Below are 27504 nucleotides of genomic sequence, written 5' to 3' on the forward strand. Positions count from 1 at the left end.
GGAAAGAAAGTGAGAGAGAGAGAGGGAGAGGGTGGGGGAGGGAGAGAGAGAGGGGGGGAAGGGAGAGGTGGATGGGGAGAGGGAGGGAGGGAGGGATGGGGGAGGGAGTGAGGGAGGGGGAGGGAGGGATGGGGGAGGGAGAGAGGGAGGGGGAGGGAGGGATGGGGGAGGGAGAGAGGGAGGGGGGAGGGAGGGCGAGGAGAGAGGGGGATGGAGAGAGGGCGAGGGAGAGAGGGGGGATGGAGGGAGGGCGAGAGGGTGGGAGGGGGGATGGAGGGTGGGCGAGGGAGAGAGGGAGGGAGGAGGGAAGGAGGGTGGGGGTGGGGAGTGGCGGATTCCAGCCACCCAAGGATTCAGCTGCAAGTAAGTGACTGCTTGTTGTCATTGTTGTTGAGGTCTTCAGTCCAGAGACTGGTTGGCTGCAGCTCTCCATGCTACTCTATCCTGTGCAAGCTTCTTCATCTCCCAGTACCTACTGCAACTTACATCCTTTTGAATTTGCTTAGTGTATTCATCTCTTGGTCTCCCTCTACAATTTTTACCCTCCATGCTGCCCTCCAATACTAAATTGGTGATCCCTTGATGCCTCAGAACACGTCCTATCGACCGATTCCTTCTAGTCAAGTTGTGCCACAAATTTCTCTTCTCCCCAATTCTATTCAGTACCTCTTCATTAGTTACATGATCTACCCAATCTTCAGCATTCTTCTGTTGCACCACATTTTGAAAGCTTCTATTCTCATGTTTCACTTCTATATAGGGCTACACTACATACATATAGTTTCAGGATAGACTTCCTGACACTTAAATCGATACATGATGTTAACAAAGTTCTCTTCTTCAGAAACGATTTCATTGCCATTGCCAGTCTACATTTTGTATCCTATCCACTTTGACCATCATCAGTCATTTTGCTCCCCAAATAGTAAAACTCCTTTACTACTTTAAGTGCCTCATTTCCTAATCTAATTCCCTCAGCACCACATGATTTAAATCGACTACATTCCATTACCCTCGTTTTGATTTTGTTGATGTTCATCTAATATCCGCCTTTAAAGACACTGTCCATATCGTTCAACTGCTCTTCCAAGTCCTTTGCTGTCCCTGACAGAATTACAATGTCATCAGCAAACCTCAAAGTTTTTATTTCTTCTCCATGGATTTTGATTCCTACTCCAAATTTTTCTTTCGTTTCCTTTACTGCTTGCTCAATATACAGATTGAATAACATCAGGGATAAGCTACAACCCTGTTTCACTCCATTCCCAACCACTGCTTCGTTTTCATGCCCCTCAACTCGTGTAACTGCCACCTGGTTTCTGTACAAATTGTAAATAGCCTTTCACTCCCTGTATTTCAGCCACCTTCAGAATTTGAAAGAGATTATTCCAGTCTACATTTTCAAAAGCATAATATGGATGAGAATTTTAATACGCAGAAAATGTTTGATAAGGTATATTAAAATACTAACATTTCCTTGTTAGAAGTCAGTAATACACTACTCTTACAAGTAATGATATAAATGTTAGAAATACTAAAAAAGAGATGCGCACATGGAAAACAGTTGAAGTAAATCAACATGGAGCATAAAGGAAGGAATTCCAAGAAATCTAAACAATTCTCTGTCTAAAATGAGTAAGTATAATGCCTCTACAAAATATCCATTAGATTCTATGTCGAGTACACAACACAACTGACCTCTCTTTACCTTATATTTATCAAGAATATCTATTGCAGTTAATTTTCCAAATGATTAGAAAACAGTAAAGATCACTTTCAGTTATAATGAGAGTAATAGTGTGCTTCCAGATGTTATGACTAGTTGTTTCCATGTTATGCACAATATTTTAATGAGTGATCCAGCCGTCTTCTTCAGCTGCTGCAAGTTTTATGGTTATGTGTACTTGCTGCCTGGACTTGAATCTGAGTGTGAACAATTGTCAGTCTCTCATAGCTATTTATAGCCGAGTTTTATTTCTGATGTCCACTACACCCTTTGATGCTCTTTTGTTTTTCAGAACTCGCACTCATATTCCATGAAATACAAATATTCTCAGTGTTTACCACCTCTGGTGGATCTGATGGCCAGTGATATTTTAATAAATTAAATGCTGGACCCCAAGCATGACTGAAATTGACATCCCAGAAACTTGGTATTTGAACCATGACCCTTGTCTCATCGTATTCCATTACATGATTATATTCAAGGCAGTTGTTAGTAACAGCTGGTTAGCTTGATTATTTTAGGCTGGGATGCCGCTGATGTTCCTTACATCTCTCCTCGACTGTTCTCATAGCTGAACCCCGCAGGATAACAGATGAAAAAAATTATAGATCAGTGTCCAAAATATTTATTGCAAAATCAGCAAACCTATTCAAAGTTTCAACTGCATTTTGTTCTGTGGGGGGAGATAAAGTATTCTGAAAACAGTTTGCTCTTTACACAAAGAAGAATTTGCTGACAGGAGACACCACTGAACAAAAGATACTGCCTTTCTGGATTTCAAAACCTGTGTTTCATACTGAGCTACAATGTTAAAGTATCAAAGAATATTTTTTCAACTGTCTGACTGGCTTGAAGAATCTGTAATTGTTGGAACCAAGTACGTAGTGCTCCACGACAAGTACTCATCAAAAACATAGTTAATGTTAGGTGTGATCTGAGAAAGTGAAACATATATGCTAATGTTCTAAATGTATATAAGCAATTTATAAGAGCACGAGTACCAAACATATATTATTATTATTATTGGTAAGTGCTGTTTTTATTTTAATTAAAAGTGAGGTGGCTTTAAAAATAAGTAAATTTCTAGACTGTCACAATGATTAAGCATCTTAATTAACGATGGTATGAAGTTACCCCCTGTCAAATAATGCACAGTGGTTTGCAATACATACACGTATGTGTCAATGTTTGTATGATATTGGTTAAGTCTTTGGTGAAATACAAATAATGGAAGGAGGTAACCACTTACCAAGCAGCAGAGCTGTTGGGCAGATAACAGGCACATAAAACTAGGATGTTGGTGAACTTCTGGATAATATCCTTCTTCAATAACAATAAACACTCACATCTACATAAGTGAGTGTGGGGGAGAGAGAGAGAGAGAGAGAGAGAGAGAGAGAGAGAGAGCATGCTTATGATTAGTTAGCTCCAAAGAAGAACATCTCTCTAAAAGCTCAGCAACACCTTCTGTCAAACTTCAAGTACTACAAGATGGAAACATTAAACTTCTCTGGAGTTGTACGCAAGCACAGATGTAAATCGTGAATGCTGCATAACCTGCTAGTAAAATGGTGTAACAATTCCACAATATTATTAGTTTCTTCTTGCTCAGAAAGTGCTGATTCTGCAATTATATATTCAGTTAATGAAATGCAGTTCCAGTTGCCAATAAGAACTTTAACAAGTCAATGACCAGATTTTGATGTTGCTTCTCTACAGCACAGTTTTCAACTACATTTGAAAATTGCCTAATTTAAATGCTGTAACCAGTCGTCGACATAGTAAATAAAGTTCCAATTAGCAACTAGAAAGCCATTTCATTAACTCCACAGTAACCACTCACGTGTAATGAAAGCACTACTTTTCTAATTGAACAATCGCCAGTGATTTAAAATACTTACAACATACATGGTATCCACACCACCAAAGCCAGCAGCGTGGGCTTGTGAACACATTCTCTGTGTTAGATGATCGTGTACCTCAGGCTCGGCTGGAGGAAGCATCTCACATTTGTTCAGACTTTCCAGCATTCCACCTTCGTTTTCCTTATTTTCAGTTCCTTTCAACTGTTCTATTTCCTCACAGGTCATCCCCGGAGATGGAACAAATGGTATTTCGTACTTAAAGTGATTATTGTCTTCCAATTTTTCTTTCAAGTCCTCAGGCTCTAAAAGTGCAGCAACAAATTCAGTATGTAAGGCTTTTTGCAAGGGTTTCATAAAGTTAATTGACATGTAAAACTGTGGTAAACAGATGTTGCCCATGCCTATTACAGCAAAAGAAAGGAACACACAATCATCTAATATAAAGCACTACATCCCTATACAATGGAACAATAAATGTATTAAAAACATATCAAACCAAGTACAATGACTACACAACCAATTGAAATTTATGCCAAGGATATTTGGTAGATGGTCTAACGGTAAACCGTGTGCCTGTTAACTGGAAGGTCACAGGATTGACTCCTGGTTGGACTACAGCATACTTCATTCTAGTAAATAAAATATTTTTCTCACAAAATGATGTGGTTCTCTACCTGCTGCTACTTGTTCACACAGTAAGTTTGTAAACTGAACATTGAAGCATTACAAGATGTTAGGAAAAAAAAAGAACAACAAAAACCCTTTCCTGTTACTCTAATGTATTAAATATGTACTTGCAGTGCACCAAAGGTTGATGAACCCTCGCTGATCTCCTGAGTTCAGCATATGTCCTTTCAATCTGCGTATAATCTGGTTCAGTCCGTGAAGTATCCTGGAGACGGCTTTCATCCTGTTCAACTGCTGGTTCATAAGGCAGTCAAATTAAATGCAATTTGTCTTCATTTCTCTGTTGCCTACTATTCTTCAAGATGCTCAATTTTTTGAGTAGGTTTTGATGCCTTTCCATCACTCCAGTAGATATTACATGATGCACAGCATATTTCCCAGCTCTTTGATTACACTGCAATACTCTATGGTGATCTGCTTGACAAAGTGATGAATTTTTGGCATACACTCGATAACCAATTTGAAACTTCGAATTCTTCTTTGGCTATGTCCCTCTTTTGATGGAAGGACCAGTGACAATTTGATCTTTGGCTGACAGCCACAAAGTAATTCTTCAGGCTTTCCCGGCGAGGCGTTGTCATGTTGATTAATCGGGTTTCTGCCAGTTATTTGCGTCTTTCCAGCTGGTCGCAGGCGATGCTCCAAAAAACGACCAGCTTTGTGAAAGAAACTGTGACACTTTCTGCGCAACCCACCCATCATGACAATGCCTGGTCGCATACAGTGCAAGCTATGGCTGCTCTGTTTGGCCGATGGGACTGGTAAGTACTGTACCATCCACCACACTCCCCGGACTTAAGTCCTTGTGACTTTGATTTGATTCCGAAGATGAAGCAATCACTTTGTGGCATTTGCTTCAGAATTGTTCCAGAGATTCGACAGGCAGTAGACAGCTCCATTTGTACCATAAACAGAACAGGCTATGCCAACTGTATACTACACCTTCCACATCAATGGCAATGGGTTCTACACAACGCTGGTGACTACTTTGAAGGACAGTAACAGGTGCAAACATGTAACTCCTTTGTATCAGTTGTGAATAAATAGTTGCCACTATTTAAGTTCCAACCCTCGTATATTTGTCTGCTGTAAACAAGGCTAGGGGATGCGATGGAATTCCAGCTGAATTGTTCAAAATCACTGGAGAGAATGAGGTGAATATGTTGCACTCAATATGTCAGCAACTACAGAGAAGCCAACAAGGCCAAAAGAACGGAAAAGTCCAGTTTTCCTCGTAATTCTAAAGAAGGGAATTTCTAAAGTGTGTTCAAATTAAAGAACAATTGCACTTATCTTACATGCTAGAAAAGTCAAGGTTAAAATCTAACAAAATAGTCTTCACCAATACACAGACCGAGAACTACCTGAAAAACAAGTTGGATTTCGTAGCAAAAGTGGTACCAGAGATCAACACCCAAAAGATTTTGAAGAAGGCAAGAGAATTAGAGAAAGATGTTTATCTCTGCATTACTGGTTGTGCTAAAGCCTTTAACTGAACAGACCACAATAAATTATGGGAAGTACCATACTCAAAACTGAAAGTACCAGATCACTGATTCACATCACACGAAATTTATGCTCTGATGAGATAGCTACAATGAGAACCTTACATGTAGCAAGATTCAGAAAGGAGTATGACAAGGCTGCATGTTATCACTTTATTTATTCAACCCATATGAAGACGGTATTATGAGGAATGTTGCATTAGATGGAGAAGAAATTGGAATGAACCTAGTTGGGATAAATATAAATAATTTCAGATATGCAGAGGATACCATCCTGATGGCAGAAAGTGACAAAGAGTTAAAGATTCTCTTACTGTACAGGAAAGAAAAAGGTGCAAAGGCTGAACTAATGTCACTTTATGACTTGTACGGGAAGAGAAATGATGGAGGTAATCTCTATGTTCAATTAGCTCAGCTCACAGATTTCTGATGATGGCAACTGCAGCCATGAAATCAAGATTCTTGTCACTGGGTAGAAAGGCAATATCCAGCCTTGATAATGTTTTAAGGAGTAGAGGTGTAACAGTAACAAAAAAGATCTATAAAGTAAGGGCTTTCCAGTTATGATGCATAGATGTAAGACCTGTAATATAAGAAAGGGTTAATGTTATAGAATAGACTCTTTTGAATACTGGCGCTGTGCAAAACTCCTTAAGAGTTCTATGGATGACAAGAAGAATGAAGAGGTCGGTGTTACTGGAAATAAAACTAGATTGCTGCTTGAAAGGTCCGACCTTTGGGCACATCATGAAAAGACATTATTTGCTGGAAAAAAGCTTAATGCTAGTGAAGATCTGAGGCAAAAGGGCAAGAGGAAAGCAAAGGATGAGTCGGATGGCATCAAAGAAATTATGGATTCCAACCAGGAAAATCTTCAGTAGACAGTGATGTGCTTTAGCATATGGGGTCATGGAGAGTCGGATTCAACTCAATGAATAGAAACAGACACAGACAGACAGACAGACAGACAGACAGAGCGAGAGAGAGAGAGAGAGAGAGAGAGAGAGAGAGAGAGAGAGAGAGAGAGAGAGAGAGATTTTGGCTAACAACATAAAATTCTTTCGTTGTTGTCATTGATGCATACCATAACAAATAAATACTAGGACCTACGACCTTGTGGAATCCTTCTATAGCAAATTTTGCTTGAATGTCTTTATCGTGGCTTCTGTAGTTGCTGACGTCATGTCAAATATGTATGGGAACATAAAGGAGCCATGATGATTTCCAGACTGGTTAAGCATAAATAAAATGAATTCTTTCCCATGGTTCTGTTACTTAGGGCCAGTTTGATTATTATTATTATTATTATTATTATTATTTTTTTTTTTGTGATCTGGTTTTGCCACATGACAAAGTTCACACAGTGAAACCATTTCTTCAATTTCTTTGGCCACCAACAGTATCTTCTTGCCATTTGTTTCATTCTAGTAACACCTCAGTGTACATCATCAAGTGTCTTCAAAATTCTTTTTGACATATTTTGAGTATGATAATCCTTGTGAAATCTGTCTGAAGAAGTAGCAGGCCATGGCTGGTTCTGATGGCAGTACTTTTGTTAAAATATTGCTGCAAAACCTTTATTGTCTTTTGGCAAATAGCCTGGCCACTCATTTTTTTTCAGAATGCACAATCATTTTTAGTGCTACATCTTTGCTCATGGCTTCTTGAGTTTTTCTGTGATCAAACTGAAATTAATGGATCTGTTTATTAATTTATTCTTCAAGTTGCAAGCAGGATTCTTAAGATTTTTCACGTAGACAGCCTTGATAAGGCACCTATATTGAAACATTTTTCCGTTGGTCTGTATCGGATTTCAAAGTCATATCTCATCATTGTGATTGCCCTTCTTTGTAGTTTCTGAACTGTTAATACTGGCATCTGTTTGCTTGAATGAGATATTGAAACCAGAGACTTGTGATGTGTGATCACTGTGAACCTTCTTCCATACGAGCATTAGTGAAATTTATTGATCCCATAAAGTAAGGTAGGTGCTTCAGTTTGACTCTATTTGTCCTAACGTTCATGTGGAGCCTTGGAAACAAAGCTATAGGTTTTTTCTGATACATATGAATACCTGTGAGACAACGCTGTTCCAGCTCCATACAATGGTACTTCACTAGCTGATATCATAACCTGAATTGATAAATTTCCTTCTTGATTTTTTTTCAAAAATGCTGCTTCTTCTTGCTTGGTCCATTTTAACTGTGTCTTCTCTGTTTCAAGGGTGATTCCACAGTTCAGCTATTTCAGAAAATCTCTTGAAGAATTTGTTGTTGTAATTTACTTTTCAAAGAGAGATTCTAGTTCCTGGATATTTTCTGGAAGGGATGTTTTCTTACTGCTTTGACACTAGTTTTGGATGATTGATTCCACTAGCATTAATGATGTGGCCTAGGTATTCTAACTTGTTTTTGAAGAATTCACATTTCTTTCAATTACATCTGAGGCCAATATTTTGCAGTCCTGCAAAAAGCCAGCCCAAATTCTTCATGTGCTCACCCATGTTTGTGTCTGCAACAGTTGTTATATCCAAGTAATCAGTATATACTGTAAGGTACTTGAGATTTGTTGCACGAATCGCTGTTGTAGCAGAAGCACTTTCTGTGCCAAATTCCGATCTCTGGTATCTGTGAACACTCCAAATGGAGTACTGACAATCGTCGTCATCCTCAAGAATTTGTCCAATTACAGATTGGGGATACTTACTGAGTGATACCTAAGTTTACGCAATGTTGGACAATATGTTGCCACTGGATTGAGACAGACAGACAGAGAGAGAGAGAGAGAGAGAGAGAGAGAGAGAGAGAGAGAGAGAGAGAGAGAGAGAGAGATGGGGGTGGGGGATAAACTGGGGGACAGAGAGCATCCTGCGTAACGTCCCTGGTGATGTGGCATTACATCAGCCACATAACAAGATGGCCATTGGTAAATCCATGAAGGCATGATATAGACATTAAAACGGAGAGCTCTGATTGGCCCAAAACTCAAGCACTTGCCTCACCTGTATCAAGGTAACAAAGTGGCAGTTGGGAAGGGGTGGTGGAGGTGAGCTGTTGTGTATTGGGCACAGATCCCGCTGATCAAACAATAGAATATGTGTTAACATTTAAATTGTGGCACTGTTTGGAGTTTGTTAAATGTAACTGTCATTGTTTTGGCACAATACACGAGTGTAAGGCCATTGCAATCTGCATACGGCAAGGATGAATGAAAAGTGATTGTGTAAACTACCACAAAGGAAAGTAATTCGGCATCCCTTCAAAAAAGTGTGTGGTATTATTCGACCACCAACTACTGTCAGACTTCTACACCATTACAGCCATTCATCCAGACTCCGAGTCTGTCGAATCCATGAGCAATGCTTCTACCATGCAAAGGGGACACCATCATCTGAAAGACACTGGTCAGTGTATTTCAGGTATCTACAGCAAGATATGATGGGCATGTGCGTCTCCAGCAGCAACCTCATTGAGTTCAGACAATCTATCACCAATAGGTTTTGCATCTGGTCTTGCAAACACAAGGGGAGTGTTGAATTTCCAGTAGTGGATTTACTGCCACTTTTAAATCTCCACAGATTATCATCAATTCATTGTGCTTTGGTGTAGCCCTCTGACTGGCTCAATCATCACATCAAATGGTATTGACCTGGGGTTGAAAAATTTTGGCGTCGCAACCCCTCTTCAGTTTCAAGACTGCTTTGTAGGTTTTGCAGGAGCATCAACCAGGCTGAAAAAGGGATTCATGATCCTGGTATATTTTCTTCTCAGCTTCTTTAACACTATTTTGACCCCTCAAGTTTGCAATCAGTGACCTACTCTTACTGAAATTTGGAATGAAGATACTGAGCCAGTTCATGCCAGAGGTATTTGCTGCTTTTTGAGAGATGACAAACATGAATGTAACAAGAGAAGGAAAGTTGCTACTCACCATATAGTGGACATTCATGTAAGATTTTTGGTAGTTCCACTGTAGTTCACCACTGCCATTATTTTTATCTTTAGCTCAATCCAGACTCTGCTAAATGTTTCATTTTAAATTGAACTACTCCACTGGTTCCAGAAATTCGTAAGCATCCAGGTTTAACAGGGAGGAGGTTGCACCACTATCCTGCAATAATTTGATTGTGCAGCCACTGGTTTCGAATGGTATGTAGTTTTACCTCCATCTTCACTGCTGATAATTTCATTGCTGCTGATGTTTTTCAGCTGATACAATATCTTTAGCTTCATTCTGTGTTTTCCTGATCCATGAGTTTGAATGCAAATGCTTCTTGGCACTGAATCAGTATCAGTAACAGTTTGATATCGTTAACCTTACCGCTAACAATAGAGCCATCATGATCATTCTGGGACACCACTCCTGCTGTAAATATCTTCACTACATCAATATCAAGTTTCAACATAAAGCAGATTTCCTATCATTACTTTTCTAAGCAAAGTACTGTATTTTGTCCCAGTGCTGCCTTCATTCAGTTTACCCTTGTAGATAGCACGCAATTTTTGCTGTTAGTTATTTTTGTTAACAGAACGACGTATTACTGTCCATTCTGAAAGTGTCTTTTTTTCCCCTGAGGTTACAATAAAATTCGGGATGAAGATTTTAAATCACTATAGCTCTGTTGCTTGTTTTAAACTGAAATTTATTAAGACTTTACTTTCATTATAAAACAGTCTAGTCTCAAACTTGTAGAGCAACAACTGTACAAACAGTAACAGCAGCTTAGTAAACAGCTACCACAGCCTCACACTGTTAGCCTCATCCCAGCCATTCCTCGACTGTGGCTGACATATGGCCAACAACAGCTACTCCACATCATTATGACGCCACCTTGTGCCACATCAGGTTATGGACACCTACTTACAACACATCACATCAATGTCTTTTGACAACTCCAAAAGCTTTCTTCTCCACTTTTTCCCTCACAGAGATATTGTCTGTGTATTATGGTCAGGGATCACACTTATACTAGGGAGCAGAGGAAATGTGGGTAGGGGTTGGTCAGTCCTTCCAGACCTTGTCTTCCCTGTGTTTCTAAGCATCAATGAGGAGCCTTTTCTCTAGTCTGGCCAGCTGCATGACATGTAAGCTCACACATTATCACAGTGTCATTTCTGCTGTTGGGTACAGTCCAGGTAGCATATTAAGAAGCAACAGATTTCTAATGTAAAACTATTGTTAACACGGTTTATGTGACAGTAATGTGCTTTATTAGTGCTGCTAATGGCAAAGCTTTGCAACTTTGTTGCTATCCTCTATCCAGCATTTATTCAAGTGTGTAACACATGGAAGTGTACGTTTGATGTTTGTTCAGAGAGCAGTAGTTTGCATTGGGTAGTGTTGCTATTTTTGTTTGAAGCTACGATGATAGTTTCAAGACACCCAGTCAACAGAGTGTTACATACAAGGTGTACAAGTTTTTTTGCAACTGTAAAGACAATGCTTGAAAAGATGAATCCAGTCACATAACTGACACAAAATTACATAAGCATGCACTTTGATTAGAAGCCACTTGTGACATCAGTGTCAAAAGCCTTCTGAAAATCTAAAACTATGGAATCAATTTGAAATCCTTTGTCAATAGCACTCAACACTTTGTGTGAGCAAACAGCTGCTTGTGTCTCACAAGAATGATGTTTTCCAAATCTGTGTTGACTGTCAATAGGTGATTCATGAGGCTTGAACACAACGTATGTTAAAAAATCCTGCTGCATATCGGTGTTAATGAGATGGGCCTGTAGTTTAGTGGGTTACTCCTACTGCCTTTCTTGAATATAGGTGTGACCTGTGCAACTTTCCAGTGTTTGGGTATGGATCTTTCATCAACCGAGCAGTTGTATATGATTGTTATGTATGGAGCTATCTCATCAGCATTCTCTGAAAGGAACCTGAGTGCCATACAATCTGGGCCAGAAAACTTTCTTTTATTAAGTGATTTAAGTTGTCTCACTACTCTGAGGATATCTACTTCTAAGTTACTCATGTTGGCAGCCGTTCTTGATTTGAATACTGGAATATTTACTTCACCTTATTTGGGGAAGGAATTTCAGAAGGCAGTAAGTAGTAATTTTGCTGTAGCAGCACTGTCATCAACAGTATTTCCACTGCTAGTGCGCAGAGAAGGCATTGATAGTGTCTTCCTGCATTCTTGATATTTTTCACATTACAAAATCACTGCCAGAAATGAAACAAGTGGTAAGTGATAGAAAAAAAATCATTGGGTTGACTGGGAATTGAAGCTAGGATCTTTGTATTTGTGGCCTGGCAACCACTGAGATAACTCTATTCCACTAAATACACCTTTTAGTACTGACTGCAGTTCTCAGCTTGAAAACTAGACTTATATTTCTTTTCGTTGCCACAAAACTTCTTGTTATGCAGATGTCAATACATTTACTGAATTTTCTTGAAATAGGCTACAATCTTAAGATCTCATGTATTGCTTGTAAAATATTACATCTTTTACTATTGTAACTGCAGCATTCAGTAAATTACTGAAGATTATGAGAAGTTTAATTACTTTTAATATTTCAAATTGGATTATACTAATCCTGAAGGTCAAGCATCTTCTTTAATTTAGTTCTTGGCCAGATTCCAAAACAATATTCTCATTCACAGGGAATACATGTAAAAATATTTTGATCATTAGTAATTAACAAGTGATGTATTTAAGATGATAAGGTGACACAAACTATAAAAAGTCATTTATTAGGGCTGTTAGTCACACAATCTCTTGTGTTAGAGATGAGCTGTTCGCAGCCTGGACTGGCAAATAAAGTGACTCTATCCATAGCATATAAAATTTCTCAAGCACGTAACAAACTACAGTAAAACGCGTTCATATGCCACCTACTATAAATATTAGTGTCTTAGTTGATACATCTCATCAAATTATAGACCACAGGCCAGATCCAGTCTCTTCCTTCCAGCTGGCCACATTCATCACATAGACACTGACAGAGTGAAACATTATTTTTTTCTGATCTACTGAGTACTGAACAATGCAAGGAAATTTTCCTATGGTATGAGACCTAAACCTTAATTGAGGTGAAATGTCAGAAATGCCAGAGTAAGCATTCAATTGCTATCTGTCGTTGCGATCAGATAAAAACATTTTCATTTATCTAATAGTTGACTGCCCATTTTCTTTTACGTATACCTATTCTTTAACAAATTCTGTTGTATAGATTCTCAGACTGCAAGAATTTATGAATAGTGACATTTTCTTTGGACAATACCTTTGCCAAGAAAACTACAGTTTTTTCTTATACGTGTGTTGTCTTTGAATTATTTTTCAGAGGAAGACACCTGGAGTGACAAATCCATTTCATAGGCTAACTTGTTGGTTAGACAAGGATCACTTCCAAAATGATGAGTATTACTGCTCCCTTGTCATACTTCAAAGAATGGCATATGAGAGCAGTATTCAATCAAATCTACTGTTTCAAATTTCAAAAATATATAATAGCCAGAAGCACTAGAACGACCTCCAAGATAATTTATGTATGTAGTCATGATCAATCATGGTGCTGAAATGGGATCATTTCCACATAATTATTTGCTTGTTATTTCAAAATGGGGCTGAGTGTGCATAAATTCCTTGAGCAAATGCTTGTATCATTCTGGTACTGGCATATGGATGTTTCTTTTCATTTTTTCAAAAATTTTATGAGCAAAAGAAGTTCTCTAAAATATGAAATACCTAGAACTGGATAAATCATATTTTGCATTCAGAGAATGATTAAACAGTACATCTGCTCTACCTATTGGTATGTCTAGTGTATTCTCAGTACTGTCTCTACATCTGATTACACACTCTGCAAGGCACTGAGAAGTTAGCACGATGTCACATGTCAAGAGTTTCTTTCTATTCTAGTCACAAATGGAGCATGGGCAGAATATCACTTCAATTCCTTTGTGCACATTGTAGTTAGCATAATCTCATCTTCATGGTCGCTTTGGTAACAATATGTAGGGGAATGAAGATTTTCTCTAAATTCTTCATTTAACACTTGGTTTTGAAATTTCATAAGTAGCCTGTTGTGAGACAATCTTCATCTATCTTCAAGAGTCTGCTAATTCAGGTTTTTCAAAATTTCCATGACACTTCTGCAAGTCAAACAAACTTGAAACTAATCTTGATGCCCTTCTTTATATATGCTCAGTATCACCTGTTAGTCCTATTTGGTGTGGGTCCCATACATCTGAGCAGTGTTCTAAGAAGGGACGCACAAGTTCTTTGTGGGCAGTTTTGCAGTTTGAGTGTGAGTTCCCAGCCTCTGGCCCTTGTGTTCATCACATGCTTTACCTACACTGAGCTTATGTGGTTAATCAATTTCATTTCAGTAAAGCTTTTGACTCAATACCACATCTACACTTATTATCAAAAGTGTGACTGCATGGAATATCAAGCAAAATTTGTGACTAGGCTGAGAATTTCTTAGTTGGGAGAATGTAGAAAGTATTCTTGGATGGGGAGTCACTGACAGATGCAGCAGTGACACCATGGGTGCCCCAAGGAAATGTGGTGGAACGCTTGATGTCAGACTGTATATTAGTGACCTCACATGGAATATTAATAATAATCTGAGAGTTTTATAGGTGATGCAGTTATTTGTGATGAAATACTGTCTGAGAAGAAGCTGCACAAATTATGAGAAAGACCTTGATAAGATTTCAAAGTGGTGTCAAGATTGGTAACTCATTTTAAACGTCTATAAGTGTAAAATTGTGCACTTCACAGAACAAAAAACACAATATCCTATGATTACAATATCAACGAACCATAAATGGAGTCAGTCAGCTGATAAAAATATCCAAGTGTAACAATTCGCATGGATATGAAATGGAATGATCACTTATGCTCAGTCGTAGGTAAAGCAGGTTGCAGGCTTCGGTTCATTGGTAGGATACTAGGGAAATGCAATCTTTACTTTGAGAAAACTCTCATGCTATCCATCCTAGAAAATTGTTTATGTATGTGGGACCCACATCAAACAGGACTAAATGGGGATTCTGAATGTATACAGCAAAGGGCAACATGAACTGTCCCACATTTGTTTGACCCATGGAAGAAGAATGTCATGGAGATATTGAAAAAACTGAACTGGATGACACTCGAAATATACCAGCTTTAAACCTACATCTACATACACACTCAGCAAGGCACTGTACAGTGTATGGTGAAGGGTGCTATCACATACTATGTTTCACAAAAAGAATGTCACCTACCTTTTAGGGATTCCCATTTGTTCATGAAGCATCCTCCCTAACACTCAAGTGTTGATATATCTACCGGTAACAAATCAAGTATCACACATCTGAATTACTTCAATGTCTTCCTTTAACTCAACTTCATGTGGATCCCAAATTCTCAAGAAGTACTCAAGACTGGGTCACACTTCTGTGTTCTACATCCAGTCTCCTGAAACTCTTCCAATAAACCAAAGTTGATCTTTCCTCTTCTCTACTTCTGTCCGTATGTGATCATTCCATTTCATATTCTTTTGCAACAATGTGTCTAGATATTTAATTACCATGATGTTGTCAAGAAGCACACCACTGAAATGTATTTGAACATTACAAGATTCTATTTTCCTACTCATCTGCATTAACCTATATTTTTCTACATTTAGAGCAAGTTGCCGTTCATCGCATCAAAGAGAAATTATGTCCAAGTCATCATGTATTCTTCTACATTTACTCAACAATGATACTTTTTGGTATACTACAATGGCATCAGTAAACAGTTGCAGATTACTCACAGTATCTGTCAGATCGTTTATATATGTAGAGAACAAGATCAGTCCTATAACACCTTCCTGGGACACTCCTGATGATACCTAATGTCTCTAATGAACATTCCCCATCAAGGACAACAAGAACTCTTTGAGCCACTCACATATCTAGGAACCTATTCCATACGCTTGGACCTTCATTAGCAGTCTACACTGGCACACCATGTTGAACACTCTCTGGAAATCCAGGAATATGGAGTCTGCCTGTTACCTACCCTTCATCCATATTTCATAGGATATAGTGTGAGAAAAAGGCAAGCTAAGTCTCACATGAGTGATGCTTTCTAAATCTGTGCCGATTTATGAATAGAGGTTTTTCTGCCTCAATGGAATTTGTTATATTCAAACTTAGGATGCGTTCAAGAGTTCTGCAGCATACTGATGTTAAGAAATGGTTCCGTAATTTTGTGGGTCCGTTTTTTTATCCTTCTTATACACAGCAGTCACCTGGGCTTTTATCAAGTTGTGTGGGAATTTCTGCTGGGCGAGAGATTTGTGATAAATGTAAGCTAAGTAACGGCCCAATGCAACAGAGTACTTTCTATAAAACTGAACTGGGGTTCAGATCACCAGACCTGGTGATTTACTTGTTTTCAACTCTTTCTGTGGCTTCTCAACACCAGGGACACCTATTTTTTCATCCATACAAGAGCCTGCACGATGGTCATACAATAGTATGTCTGTACAATCCTCCTCTGTGAATGATTTTTTGAACACGAAATTTAAGACTTCGTCTTTCATTTTGCTATCTTCTATTTACACACCATGTCGGTCAACATGTGACTGGATAAAAGCCTGGAGGGTACCAGGATGGGAGAAGACGATAGAGATATGGTGGCATGGGTCAGATGATGTCTGGGAGAGGAGAGTGAGCACGCATGCATTTCTGTATAGTAGATATTTGTAGCACCTGTGGCATAATGTCCCGGCTCACAGACGATATCTGCTTTATGTGGCACAGTGGACATCTGTACTGCAGTTCCAGACCCTTCACTGTTGGTATGATTAGAAGGATGCACCTAATAACAAAGCAACGTTAATAGTTAACGGCACAACAGGGATTATCAGGACATTCAGAAATCTCATCTTACCTGGTACTTTTCACCTGCCCTAAAATTGTTTCTTGCTCTCAAAGTTATATTATTTGTAGAAGCAGATGAAGCTGTCTCTTTTGTATCTGTCAAATCTGGTTTTGCATCACTCAGCAAAGGATTAGATCTAGGAAATTCACACTCGTTGGTTGTAAATTGGGAGATGATATTACTTTCACCAGCTGATAATGCATGTTCTTTCTCATGGTGCTGATTACAGTAAGTATTTCCAGAACTAGTTTCCTTGAAACTTATTCGAGGCACCGCTGTAAGTATTTCAGTTGGTGGAATGTTGCTCATCCCTGATTTTGTGGAAGTGTTGATGACTGAATGCAGGTGAGATATAGCTGAATTCTGGTGTTCAGCTTTTTCAACATTTCTGTACTTGAAATTTGTAGGGCATATACCATCACCTGTGGCATTACTGGCATTACGTGGTGTGAAGTTTTCTTCATTTTTGCTAACAGTTTGAAGTTTTCTATGCCCCAAACTTGGAAACTCTTCTAACTTCTTATCTGGCACTGATTGTAGGGGCAACCTGTGAACACAAATATTAACTGAGGTAAAACACACACACACACACACACACACACACACACACACACACACATTTGTTAATAAGTATCAGAAGCAACAAAAAATACTCTACCTCTGGGTCTCGTAGGCATGGATCTGGTTGCAGATTTCTATTACAGGATGCGAATGATTTTCTGAAATGGGAATTTTCATTCAGATAAACAGTATTTACACGAAAAAAAATTTGTCATACGTGCAAACAACATTTAATGAAGTCAATGCTATTTTGCACTTATTGTTAATTTATGTACAGCAGCATTAATTAAAGCATTTCTTTGAATACAGGAGTGTTGTTATGCACTTGTGAATGCACTTTACCAATCAGTATTTCTTGCACATGTACAGTATTGCAGAAGGGGAAAGTAATGTTAAGTGGGATTTAATCAACAGATTTTTCAAGCTATTCTTTTCCGAAACCGACACAATTTTCAGTGATAGTCAGGATATAAACCTGTATCTCTTTACTTTGTAGCATTCTTTTTTTGGCACAGCAGACGTCTGTACTCTGCTACGTTATAACAGTTTATATGCATGCAAACTACCTTTATGCACGTGCCGTATATCCAAAAAAGAATGTGAACCAAGAAGATTATTTCTAGAATTTTTACATGACAACTAAGAAAATTCGAAGAACTGTAAAATGTGCCACAAGCTAAAAATAGAGTAGCTAGGTCATTAATTACCCAACTTTCTACATTGCATCTAGGAACTATTGAATATAGTGGTAGTAGCTTTATTAGGTCTACAGCTAAAAGTAAGCAAACATCTTAATTTTTTGTAGTATTAGAATACTTTTGTAAATATTTAATGTGTTAAACCTAAATCAAAGTTTTTTTTGTCACCAAGTGCCTACACTACTTCAGAATATCACAGAAATCAAAGAAATATATGAGACAGAGGATCTTGAATTATTTCATATGTCTTAAATGACATATCTGGCTTAGCAAAACATGAAACCCAACTTATGAGGGATTAGGAGGCTATATTGTAACGTATGTCTGGACACTTATGAAATAGGGTTGCCAAACCACATAGCCTCCAAGAGATAATTTATGAGTTTCTACAAGAAACAAAAGGTTTATGTTCAAAAGAAATGTCAAGTTACCTGAAAATATGAAAAATAACAACCCAATATTGGAGAAAAGTGGAATAGGATGGCCCATGAACCATGGACCTTGCCGTTGGTGGGATGGCTTGCATGCCTCATTGATACAGATGGGTGTACCATACGTACAACCACAACAGAGGGGTATCTGTTGAGAGGACTAATGTGAAGCTATATATAATACACCCCACAATTGAAGCAACTGCTACAATCAGTTCCTGCTAATGTTATTTTCCAGGATTTGAACACATGATCTCTTGCACTACAGTCGCATGCATGCACTACTCATTGTGCCACAGGACGCCTGACAGATACACTCTCTCTGTTGAGTGTCTTCTACACACATAAGAAATCAGCACAAAGTTTTACCAAGAATTTTTTTTTTTTGGTCATACCTCATGACTGATAGTCGACAATCTAGTTATAATATAAGGACCCATTAGCAGAAATTCTGAAATTCCTTAATGTTGAGTGAGTTTAATGATGTTGAAGACAGCAGGGAAAAGAATGTCTGTCATTGCACATATCACTGCTCTGAATGGGTGGAGCACAAATAATCAACTTTTGCGGGGCTTCTACTATCAGCATTCACAAAATTCATTTCTATTGTTACTTAACAGTTGCAATTGCATTTTTCATCAATAAATAGCTAAACTGTTTGCAGTAAAAGTGCATAAAAACCTCATAGCTTCGGTTAACACTCCTGTAATACAAGTATAGATTTGTCTTACTTCTAGCCTGTGACATCACCAGAGCATCAGCCAATAACATAGCATTTTTGATCACATGACCAGATCTTGTTAATTATCTTTAAGCTTTAATTACATAAAAATAACACATATTTCATGAGAACATTGACCGTATGTGCTATTTAAATGTTACAATCAATCAGAATAACAACAACATGAACCATATTTTCAACACAGGAAATAGCCTACTGATACACCACTCCCAACACTGTTTCCACTTTTGGAATCAGTCCTGGTACACCTCTTGCTGGATCGCACAAAGTGCCGTCTGCAAATTTTCTTTTATCTCATATATTGCTGCAAATCTTCGCCGGCCAGAGTGGCCATGCGGTTCTAGGCGCTACAGTCTGGAGCCGAGCGACCGCTACGGTCGCAGGTTCGAATCCTGCCTCGGGCATGGATGTGTGTCATGTCCTTAGGTTAGTTAGGTTTAATTAGTTCTAAGTTCTAGGCGACCGATGACCTCAGAAGTTAAGTCGCATAGTGCTCAGAACCATTTTTTTGCAAATCTTCATCCTTTCAATAGGTTTTCAACACCAGAAATAAAAAAGGAGGTCTGCACGGGAGTACAGAGGGTCAGGCAGCACAGTGATTTCATTTTTTGTACAACAGTCAAGCAGTAACAGTGACGAATATGTGGATGCATTATTGAGATCCCGCCTGAGAAACTGGCAGGAGGAATGCCATGGCCAGGTTGTTGACTTCATCAACCGCAGATTACTGGCAGTCACCGCCAGCCATTCCTCATCCCACAACTGGATACACTTCTTGTCTAGTGCAGAAACAATAGCCTGCAAGGGAATAGGAAACTGTGCCACATCCTGTCCTCTGCAGGCCTCCTTGGCAGCCCGATCGGCCTGCTCATTTCCCCATATCCCTACATCCAGCAGAATGACGCCTGCTTACCCTGCCGTTGGACCAAGTACAGTTGGTCGTATATCAGCCAGACCAACTACTCAGCTGGGTACAGGTTCTGTAACAGTTGTAAGGCACTAAGGGAATTGGAGCATATGAGAAACTGTTTGCCCTGAATATGACGCATCTGCTCCAGTGCCTTCAGGATCACGTGGAGGTCCGCTGAGGAAACAGTATACTCGTCAGGAAAGCAAATCCTGGTGACATGGCTGGGAAACATGACAGAGCAGCCAAGGGAATCCTCTTGTTTGGAGTCATCAGTATACATTACTGTGAAACCATAATGCATATCTAAAATGTTAAAAAACAGAGATTGTAACAATATCAGAGAAGGAAAGTTGCTACTCACCATATAGCGGAGATGATGAGTCGCGATAGGCACAACAAAAAGATTCACAGAATTATAGCTTTCGGCCAGTAAGGCCTTTGTCAGCTGTAGACACACATACACACGCACTCACACAAACGCAGCTTGTACACAAGTCTGCAGTCTCAGAAACTGAAACCACCTTGCGTGCAGCAGCACCAGTGCATGATGGGAGTGGCGACTGGGAGGGGTTAAGGAGGAGGCTGGGGCGGGGAGGAGGAGGAATAGTATGGTGGGTGTGGCGGACAGTGAAGTGTTGCAGTTGAGATGGAGGGCAGGACAGAAGGTGCGGAGGGGGTAAGTAGCGGAAAAGAGAGAAATAAAGGGAAATTAAAAGACTGGGTATGGTGGTGAAATGATGGCTGTGTAGTGCTGGAATGGGAACAGGGAGGGGGCTGGATGGGTGAGGCCAGTGACTAGCGAAGGTTGAGGCCAGGAGGGTTACGGGAATGTAGGATGTATTGCAGGGCAGCTGCCACCCATTCCATACCAAGAAGTCTCTTCCGCACAGCCTAGCCATCAGTGGTCGTCGCATCCGCGATGACAAGCAGTCCCTCTCAAAATATACCGAGGGTCTCTCTGAAGTCTTCACTGACCATAATTATCCTCCCATCCTTGTACAAAAACAAATCTCCCATGCCTTACCTTTCCAGTCTCCCACCATCTCCCAAAGTCCACAGTCTGGCCACAGAGGGGCATTACCCTCACAACTCAGTACCATCTGGGACTGGAGCAACTGAATTACATTCTCCGCCAAGATATCGATTACCTCTCGTTGTGCCCTGAAATGAGAAATGTCCTGCCCACTATCCTTCTCACCCCTCCTGCAGTGGTATTCCACCGTCCACCAAACCTACACAATATACTCGTCCATCCTTACACAACACCTGTTCCAAATCCCTTACCTCATGGCTCATCCCCCTGTAATAGACCTACATGCAAGACCTGTCCCATACATCCTCCTACCACCACCTACTCCAGTCTGGTCACTAACATCACCTATCCTATCAAAGGCAGGGCTACCTATGAAAACAGTAATGTGATTTACAAGCTAAGCTGCAACCACTGTGCTTCATTCTATGTAGGCATGACAACCAACAAGCTATCTGTCCACATGAATGGCCACCAACAAACTGTGGCCAAGAAACAAGTGGACCACCCTGTTGCTGAACACGCAGCCAAACATGATATCCCTCATCTCAATGACAGCTTCACAGCCTGTGCCATATAGATCCTTCCCACCAACACAAGCTTTTTTGCACTGCGCAGGTGGGAACTTTCCTTGTAATACATCCTACATTCCCATTACGTCCTACATTCCCGTAACCCTCCTGGCCTCAACCTTCGCTAGTCACTGTCCTCGTCCTTCCAGCCCCCTCCCTGTTCCCATTCCAGCACTACACAGCCATCATTTCACCGCCATATCCAGTCTTTTAATTTCTCTCTTTTCCGCTATTTACCCCCTCCGCACCTTCTCTCCTGCCGTCCGTCTAAACTGCAACACTTCACTGTCCACTACTCCCATCATACTATCCCTCTTCCTCCCTGCCTCAGCCTCCTCCTCACCCCCATCCAGTTGTCACTCCCATCATGCACTGGTGCTGCTGGTCGCGGAGTGGTTTCAGTTCTCTGAGACTGTAGACGTGTGTGCAAGTTGCGTTTGTGTGAGTGCGTGTGTGTACTGCTGACAAAGGCCTTAATGACTGAAAGCTATAATTGTATGAATATTTTTGCTGCGCCTATCACGACTCGGCATCTCCGCTATATGGTGAGGAGCAACTTTCCTTCTCTGGTTGTGTTACATTCCATCCTGGATTTCCCATTGTTTGAAAAAACAGAGATTGAAATCTGACGTGTGATCTTTCTTGAAATTCATCAAGTCTAAAACAAGTCTGAGCTCTGGGGAGGCCAAGGTGGAAATCTGCTCCCACTGTGATGTAAAACATGAAGACCAGCCACACCCATCTCTAGAAGACAATCCTGAGCAAGAATCCAATAGGGCCTCATTGCCTGTTGCTGGTTACGAAAAAGCTTTTCCAGTGGAAGCTAAGAAATGGTACGGTAGGTGATTGTTTATGGTGTGGACAGTGTTTTATATGCCAGACACACTGTAAGTAAGCCTGACGTGAAGTGGTGGTTCACCCGCTTGTTTTGAATGCCCCAGTGACCACCGAATCTCTTCCTGGTGCACTGCATCCAACATATTTAAATAAGAGGGTCTCACAGACATATACACCATGCACCCATAATCGATCCGAGATCACACAAATGCCCTGTAAAAACAGGCCAGACAAGTCCTGTCTGCTCCCCATGTACTGTTGCTAAGACATTTAAAAATACTTAAAACCTTAAGTGACCCGTTTTTCAGGTCCTTAAGATGTGGTAACCACATAAGCTTAGACTCAAATATGGGGCCCAGAAACCTCACTGTGTCTTTAAAAGTAAGGACAGTGTCCCTCATCCTCAACTCAACAAAATTTAAAATGGAACAAGAACGTTTAAAAAGAACACACACAGACTTCTCGATGGAAAACTTAAGATCACGTTTCTGCACCCAATCACTCAAACATCGAAGAGTTAGTTGCTGCTGATGTGCCGTCGTTGCAAGGCTTGAAGAAGAGCAAAACCAGAGAAGTCATCCACAAACAAAGAACACTTGACAGGACTTTTCACTATGGATATAACGTGATTAATAGCTCTGGCAAAGATAGTAACACTTAAAATGCTACCTGAGGGACACCGTTCTCCTGCTCAAAGTTATCAGACAGGATGTCACTGACTTGGTATATAAAATATCATGGCGAGAGGAACGACTGAATAAAAATGGGAAGACAACCACGAAAAACCCATACGTGAAGCTGCTCCAGGATAAGATGCCTCCAAGTAGTATTGTAGGCCTTCTTGATGTTAAAAAATATACCTACAAGGTGATTCCAGTGTAGGAATGCCTGTTGGATAGCCGCCTCCAGGAGGGCAAGGTTACTAAAGGTGGAGCGATACATCCTGAACCCACACTGAAAGCGACTAAGGAGTTGCCTGGATTCTATGATCCAGACAAGGCAGCGGTTGACCATCCACTCCTAGGTCTTCTCCATGCAGCTAGTGAGGGCAACACTACAGTAACTACTTGGGCATGTATGGCCTTTCCCAGGTTTTAAAAGAGAAATTAAAATTGCCTCACACTACGAGTTGGGAAAGTGACCTGACACCCAAACGGCATTAAAAAGTGCAAGGAAGATATTTTTGTTTCATCTTATGAGGTGCCGCAGCATACTGTAATGGATCCTGGCATGACCAGGAGATGTGTCACAAGCCACAGACAATGCAGAATCCAGCTCCCACGTGGAAAATGGACAGTTGTAATATTCATCAGAGCTTGATCGGAAGTTCAAACTACAGCTTTGAGCAACCACTCTATGGCGCTGGAAACCTGGATGCTGACTGGCTGTTGCAGTAGCTGTGGCAAAATATGCCACCATAGTCTGGGCAATGTCTCGCAGATTGGTTTGGAGAGTGCCGTTCCCCATTACAGCAGCCATGGGGCACCTGCCTCCTCTTCCAGAAATTCTCCTGATGGTCTCCCACACAACAGAACTTTCAGTGGAATGTTTAATAGTGTTCAGGAACTGTTGCCATGACCTCTTCTTGTTCTCTCAAATAATTCAGCAACACTTTGCCCTCGCCACCTGAAACGCTGCAAGATTATCTGCAACTGGCTGACACTTGAATCTATGCAGAGCTGCACGCCTGGTCCAGATTGCAGAGCAGCTTTTGGCACTCGACCAACAGACAGGTGGCCTCTGTCCTGTGGAATGGGTGCTGCAGCGGTGTGGTGGATTATTTTGGCAATACGATCCACCCATGCCTCAACATTTGCTCAATGTTCAAACTGAGCTAACTGGCTATACAGTGTCCAGTTGGCTCTACCGAGCGCCCATCGTGGCAGTTTCCTTTCAGATTCCACCACATCTGGCAGGTGAATCCATATCAGGAAGAGATCACTTCCATACAAGTCATCAACCGCTTCCCATTGAGCAGTGTGAGCAAGAGCTGGAGAGCAAAGTGAGAGATCAATGGCAGAGAACGATCCAGTTGCTGTGCAGAAGTGAGTGATCTGTCCCACATTTAGCAAGTATGTGCATGACGACATGAGAAGCCTCTCAATTGCTCTATCCCTGGGGCAGGTAGTTTCAGAGCCCCAAAGCACACTGTGAGCATTAAAATCACCATAGAGAATGAAGGGGCAGGGGTGCTGTGTAATAAGGTCGGTTAGGGTATCTTCATCAAGTACATCATGTGGGGGCAAGTAAAGGGAACATATTGTCAATGGATAATGCACGTGCACTGATACAGCAACTGCTTGTAAAGTAGTCGTAAGTGAGAGAGAGAGAGAGAGAGAGAGAGAGAGAGAGAGAGACGAAGAGTGGTAGATGTTACTAACGAAAATACCTATGCCTCCTCTATCTCTCTCTCCACTCAGGTCGTCCTTTTTGTGGAGTACATAGCCTCATAGTTCAGGGATGTACGACTGACGGAAATGAGTCTCCTGGAGACACAGACACAGTGGTCTACCCTGAGATAAGAGACGGAGTTCCTCCACATGCGTCCTGAAACCCTGCAAGTTCCACTGTAGGATGAGAGTCATTTCATCAGTGTGGTTTTAATTTAACTCTGTCTTTGCACTATAAAGGTGAAGCACTTGTAGAGTGAGGTGGAGTGGAGGGGCTGCCTGGAGCCAAGGCATCTAACTTCATGATCTCCTCCTCATCAGTCAGATGTGAAAGAATGACCCTGAATGTCATAACCTTTCCCTGCACCCTGTCTCTCTGAGGATGAGGGGGAAAGGGGGCATTGAGAGGCTTGTCGTATTCCTTCTTGACATTCACTATGGAACTGTTGCTGGTCTTTTCTGTGGCGGCTGCTTGGATTACTTTATCCTTACTCGTTTTACCTTGGCATATACACATGCAAATACAGATGGTGGTGGTGGATGGTTGTACACTGGATGACATCTGCATCAAAGAGTCAACCTCAGGAACAGGTCTGTGCACCACTAAAGCATAAGAAGTGGTAAAGACGGGAGGTTTCGTTGCCTTATATTCCTTTTTGATTTCAACACAGGGGATCCACTTGGTGACTTTTAGTTATGGAATTTTTCGTTCCTCTGCAAAAACAGGGCCGTCTCCGCTCCAGACTAGGTGGCTCCCAGAGCAGTTAATGCAGACTGCTGGAGATGGACAGTCAATCCCAGCTTCATGGACTGCCTTTCCACATTTCAGACAGGTCGCTTCACCCCCGCAACTCAGCGTTATGTGACCAAAACACTGGCATTTGTACCACCACATAGGGTTAAGTACATAACAACTAACACTAATTCGGAGAAAAACTTGCCATGATGTGCTCAAGCAACATTCGAAAATTAAAGGTCACAAGAAGGTGGTGCTCTTCTCAATTTCTCCATTATTCCTATGCATCCTTCGCACTATGTCCACTACCAACTTTAAAGCTCATTCTTGTTTAAGTTCAGCTATGTCGATATCCATAATGTCCCAGCATGTGACCACACCCTTTCTAGAGTTAAGGGAGTTATGCAGTTCAACAGTTACATCACATTCACCCAATTTTTTAATCTTTGTAAGTAGTTCCACCTGGTTTGCCCTGTTAGTCTCAACCAGTAGGGAACAATTCTGCAGCCTGTTAATAGACTTCATGCTTCCAGCAAGTCCTTCCAAGCCTTTATGGATGTAGAAGGGGGACACTTTTTCAAAGCCCCCCCCCCCCCCCTTCCTCTTAATGACCAAAAATACATTTTGATTTGTGACTTCTTGAGCCCTGTTACTATAATTCAACTGATGCAAATTAACAGGATTGGGTATGAACACTTCCAGGTGTTATACCCTTCCACTGGGAGGAGGAGATGATGATGATGATTTTGGGGGTTCCATATCGGTCTCACAAGCAGCTAGGGAAACAAGGGTGCACTCAGACACAGCCCCGTGTGCCTGAGTAAGACTTACGCAACTGAGGTGTGGCAGGCTTTCAGATGTTCCACCTCAACAGCCATGCATCTCATCACTGCACAGCACACCTTGAGATTGAGGATTTTTCTTGTAGAGGTTTTTTCATGCCCAGAGCTTACGGTAACAGGAGGCTGGGAGCACTTACCAGCCCCCAGCTCAGAAACCCTGGGGTCGTCAAGCCTGTAATCAAAAAACGAATGCTGAGCCCCTGAGGGTGCGTGTTGTTGCATCATTGATTAACAGTTTGTCCCTGTGGCACAAATTCATGATGAACTAATGCCTCAAAGTCAAAGAGAATTATCAGCGTAGCTTTGACATTTCACCTGACCTGACGAGCTTTTTTCGATCTTGGAGAACCTTTCCCAACCCATTATGAAGATTGAACATTGGCGTTTAACATTATAGCCATAGACCCACGTCTCACCACCAGTTATGATTCTCTTAAGGAACATCTCATTCTCATTTGCGTGATCCAAAAGATCTTGACAGATTGCGAGACGAAGGTCTTTCTGGTCTTTACTCATGAGCCATGAGACAAACTTGGCAACTACAAGATGCATTCCAAGTAGCTCGTTAGTGTTTCATGACATGATCCAACTGAAATGTTACAGTCTTCTGCAATGTCTCGGACAGTCAGTCTTCCGTTGGCATGCACAATTTCATTGGTGTGAGCAACGTCGGTAAATGTTGAAGGGTGTCCTCAATGAAATTTCTCCAGCCATTTTTAAACCGTGTGAACCATTGGTAACATTGATTACAGCTTAAGTTCTCAGCATTGTAGGCTTCCTGGATCATTTGGTGTGTCTCCGTAAAGGTTTTCTTGAGTCCAACACAAAATTTAATGCAGACGTGTTACTCCTCTATCTCTGCCACCCTGAAATTCGCAAACTGTGCGACAGAGCATTCTACTCAATACAGCAGTGAACAATAACTTATAGACATATAATAATGAAACTTCTGGCAGTTACACATTAAACACAGGCACGTGCAGGGGTGGCCATCGCATTTCAATCCAACACACCATTGGTGCAAAATTACAAATGTTCCGGATTTTTTTGAACAGGGCTCATATATTGCAGCAACACCCTCAAACAGAGATTT

The 27504-nt window shown here is 40.8% G+C and overlaps 1 protein-coding gene across 1 annotated transcript in view; it reads right to left on the reverse strand.

Moving 5' to 3' along the window:
- Window positions 1-27504, reverse strand: part of LOC126191184 (mitotic checkpoint serine/threonine-protein kinase BUB1-like) — a 249309-nt gene that overhangs the window by 92772 nt on the left and 129033 nt on the right. Inside the window, exons 8-11 of the mRNA XM_049931959.1 lie at window positions 17321-17381; window positions 16672-17209; window positions 16491-16599; window positions 3628-3893 (exon numbers count right to left, since the gene is read on the reverse strand). Coding sequence (XP_049787916.1) covers window positions 3628-3893; window positions 16491-16599; window positions 16672-17209; window positions 17321-17381 — 974 coding nt within the window. The remainder of the gene's footprint in view (window positions 1-3627; window positions 3894-16490; window positions 16600-16671; window positions 17210-17320; window positions 17382-27504) is intronic.

The sequence above is a fragment of the Schistocerca cancellata genome, chromosome 6, assembly GCF_023864275.1.
Source record: "Schistocerca cancellata isolate TAMUIC-IGC-003103 chromosome 6, iqSchCanc2.1, whole genome shotgun sequence".
NCBI classification, from domain to species: Eukaryota; Metazoa; Arthropoda; class Insecta; order Orthoptera; family Acrididae; genus Schistocerca; species Schistocerca cancellata.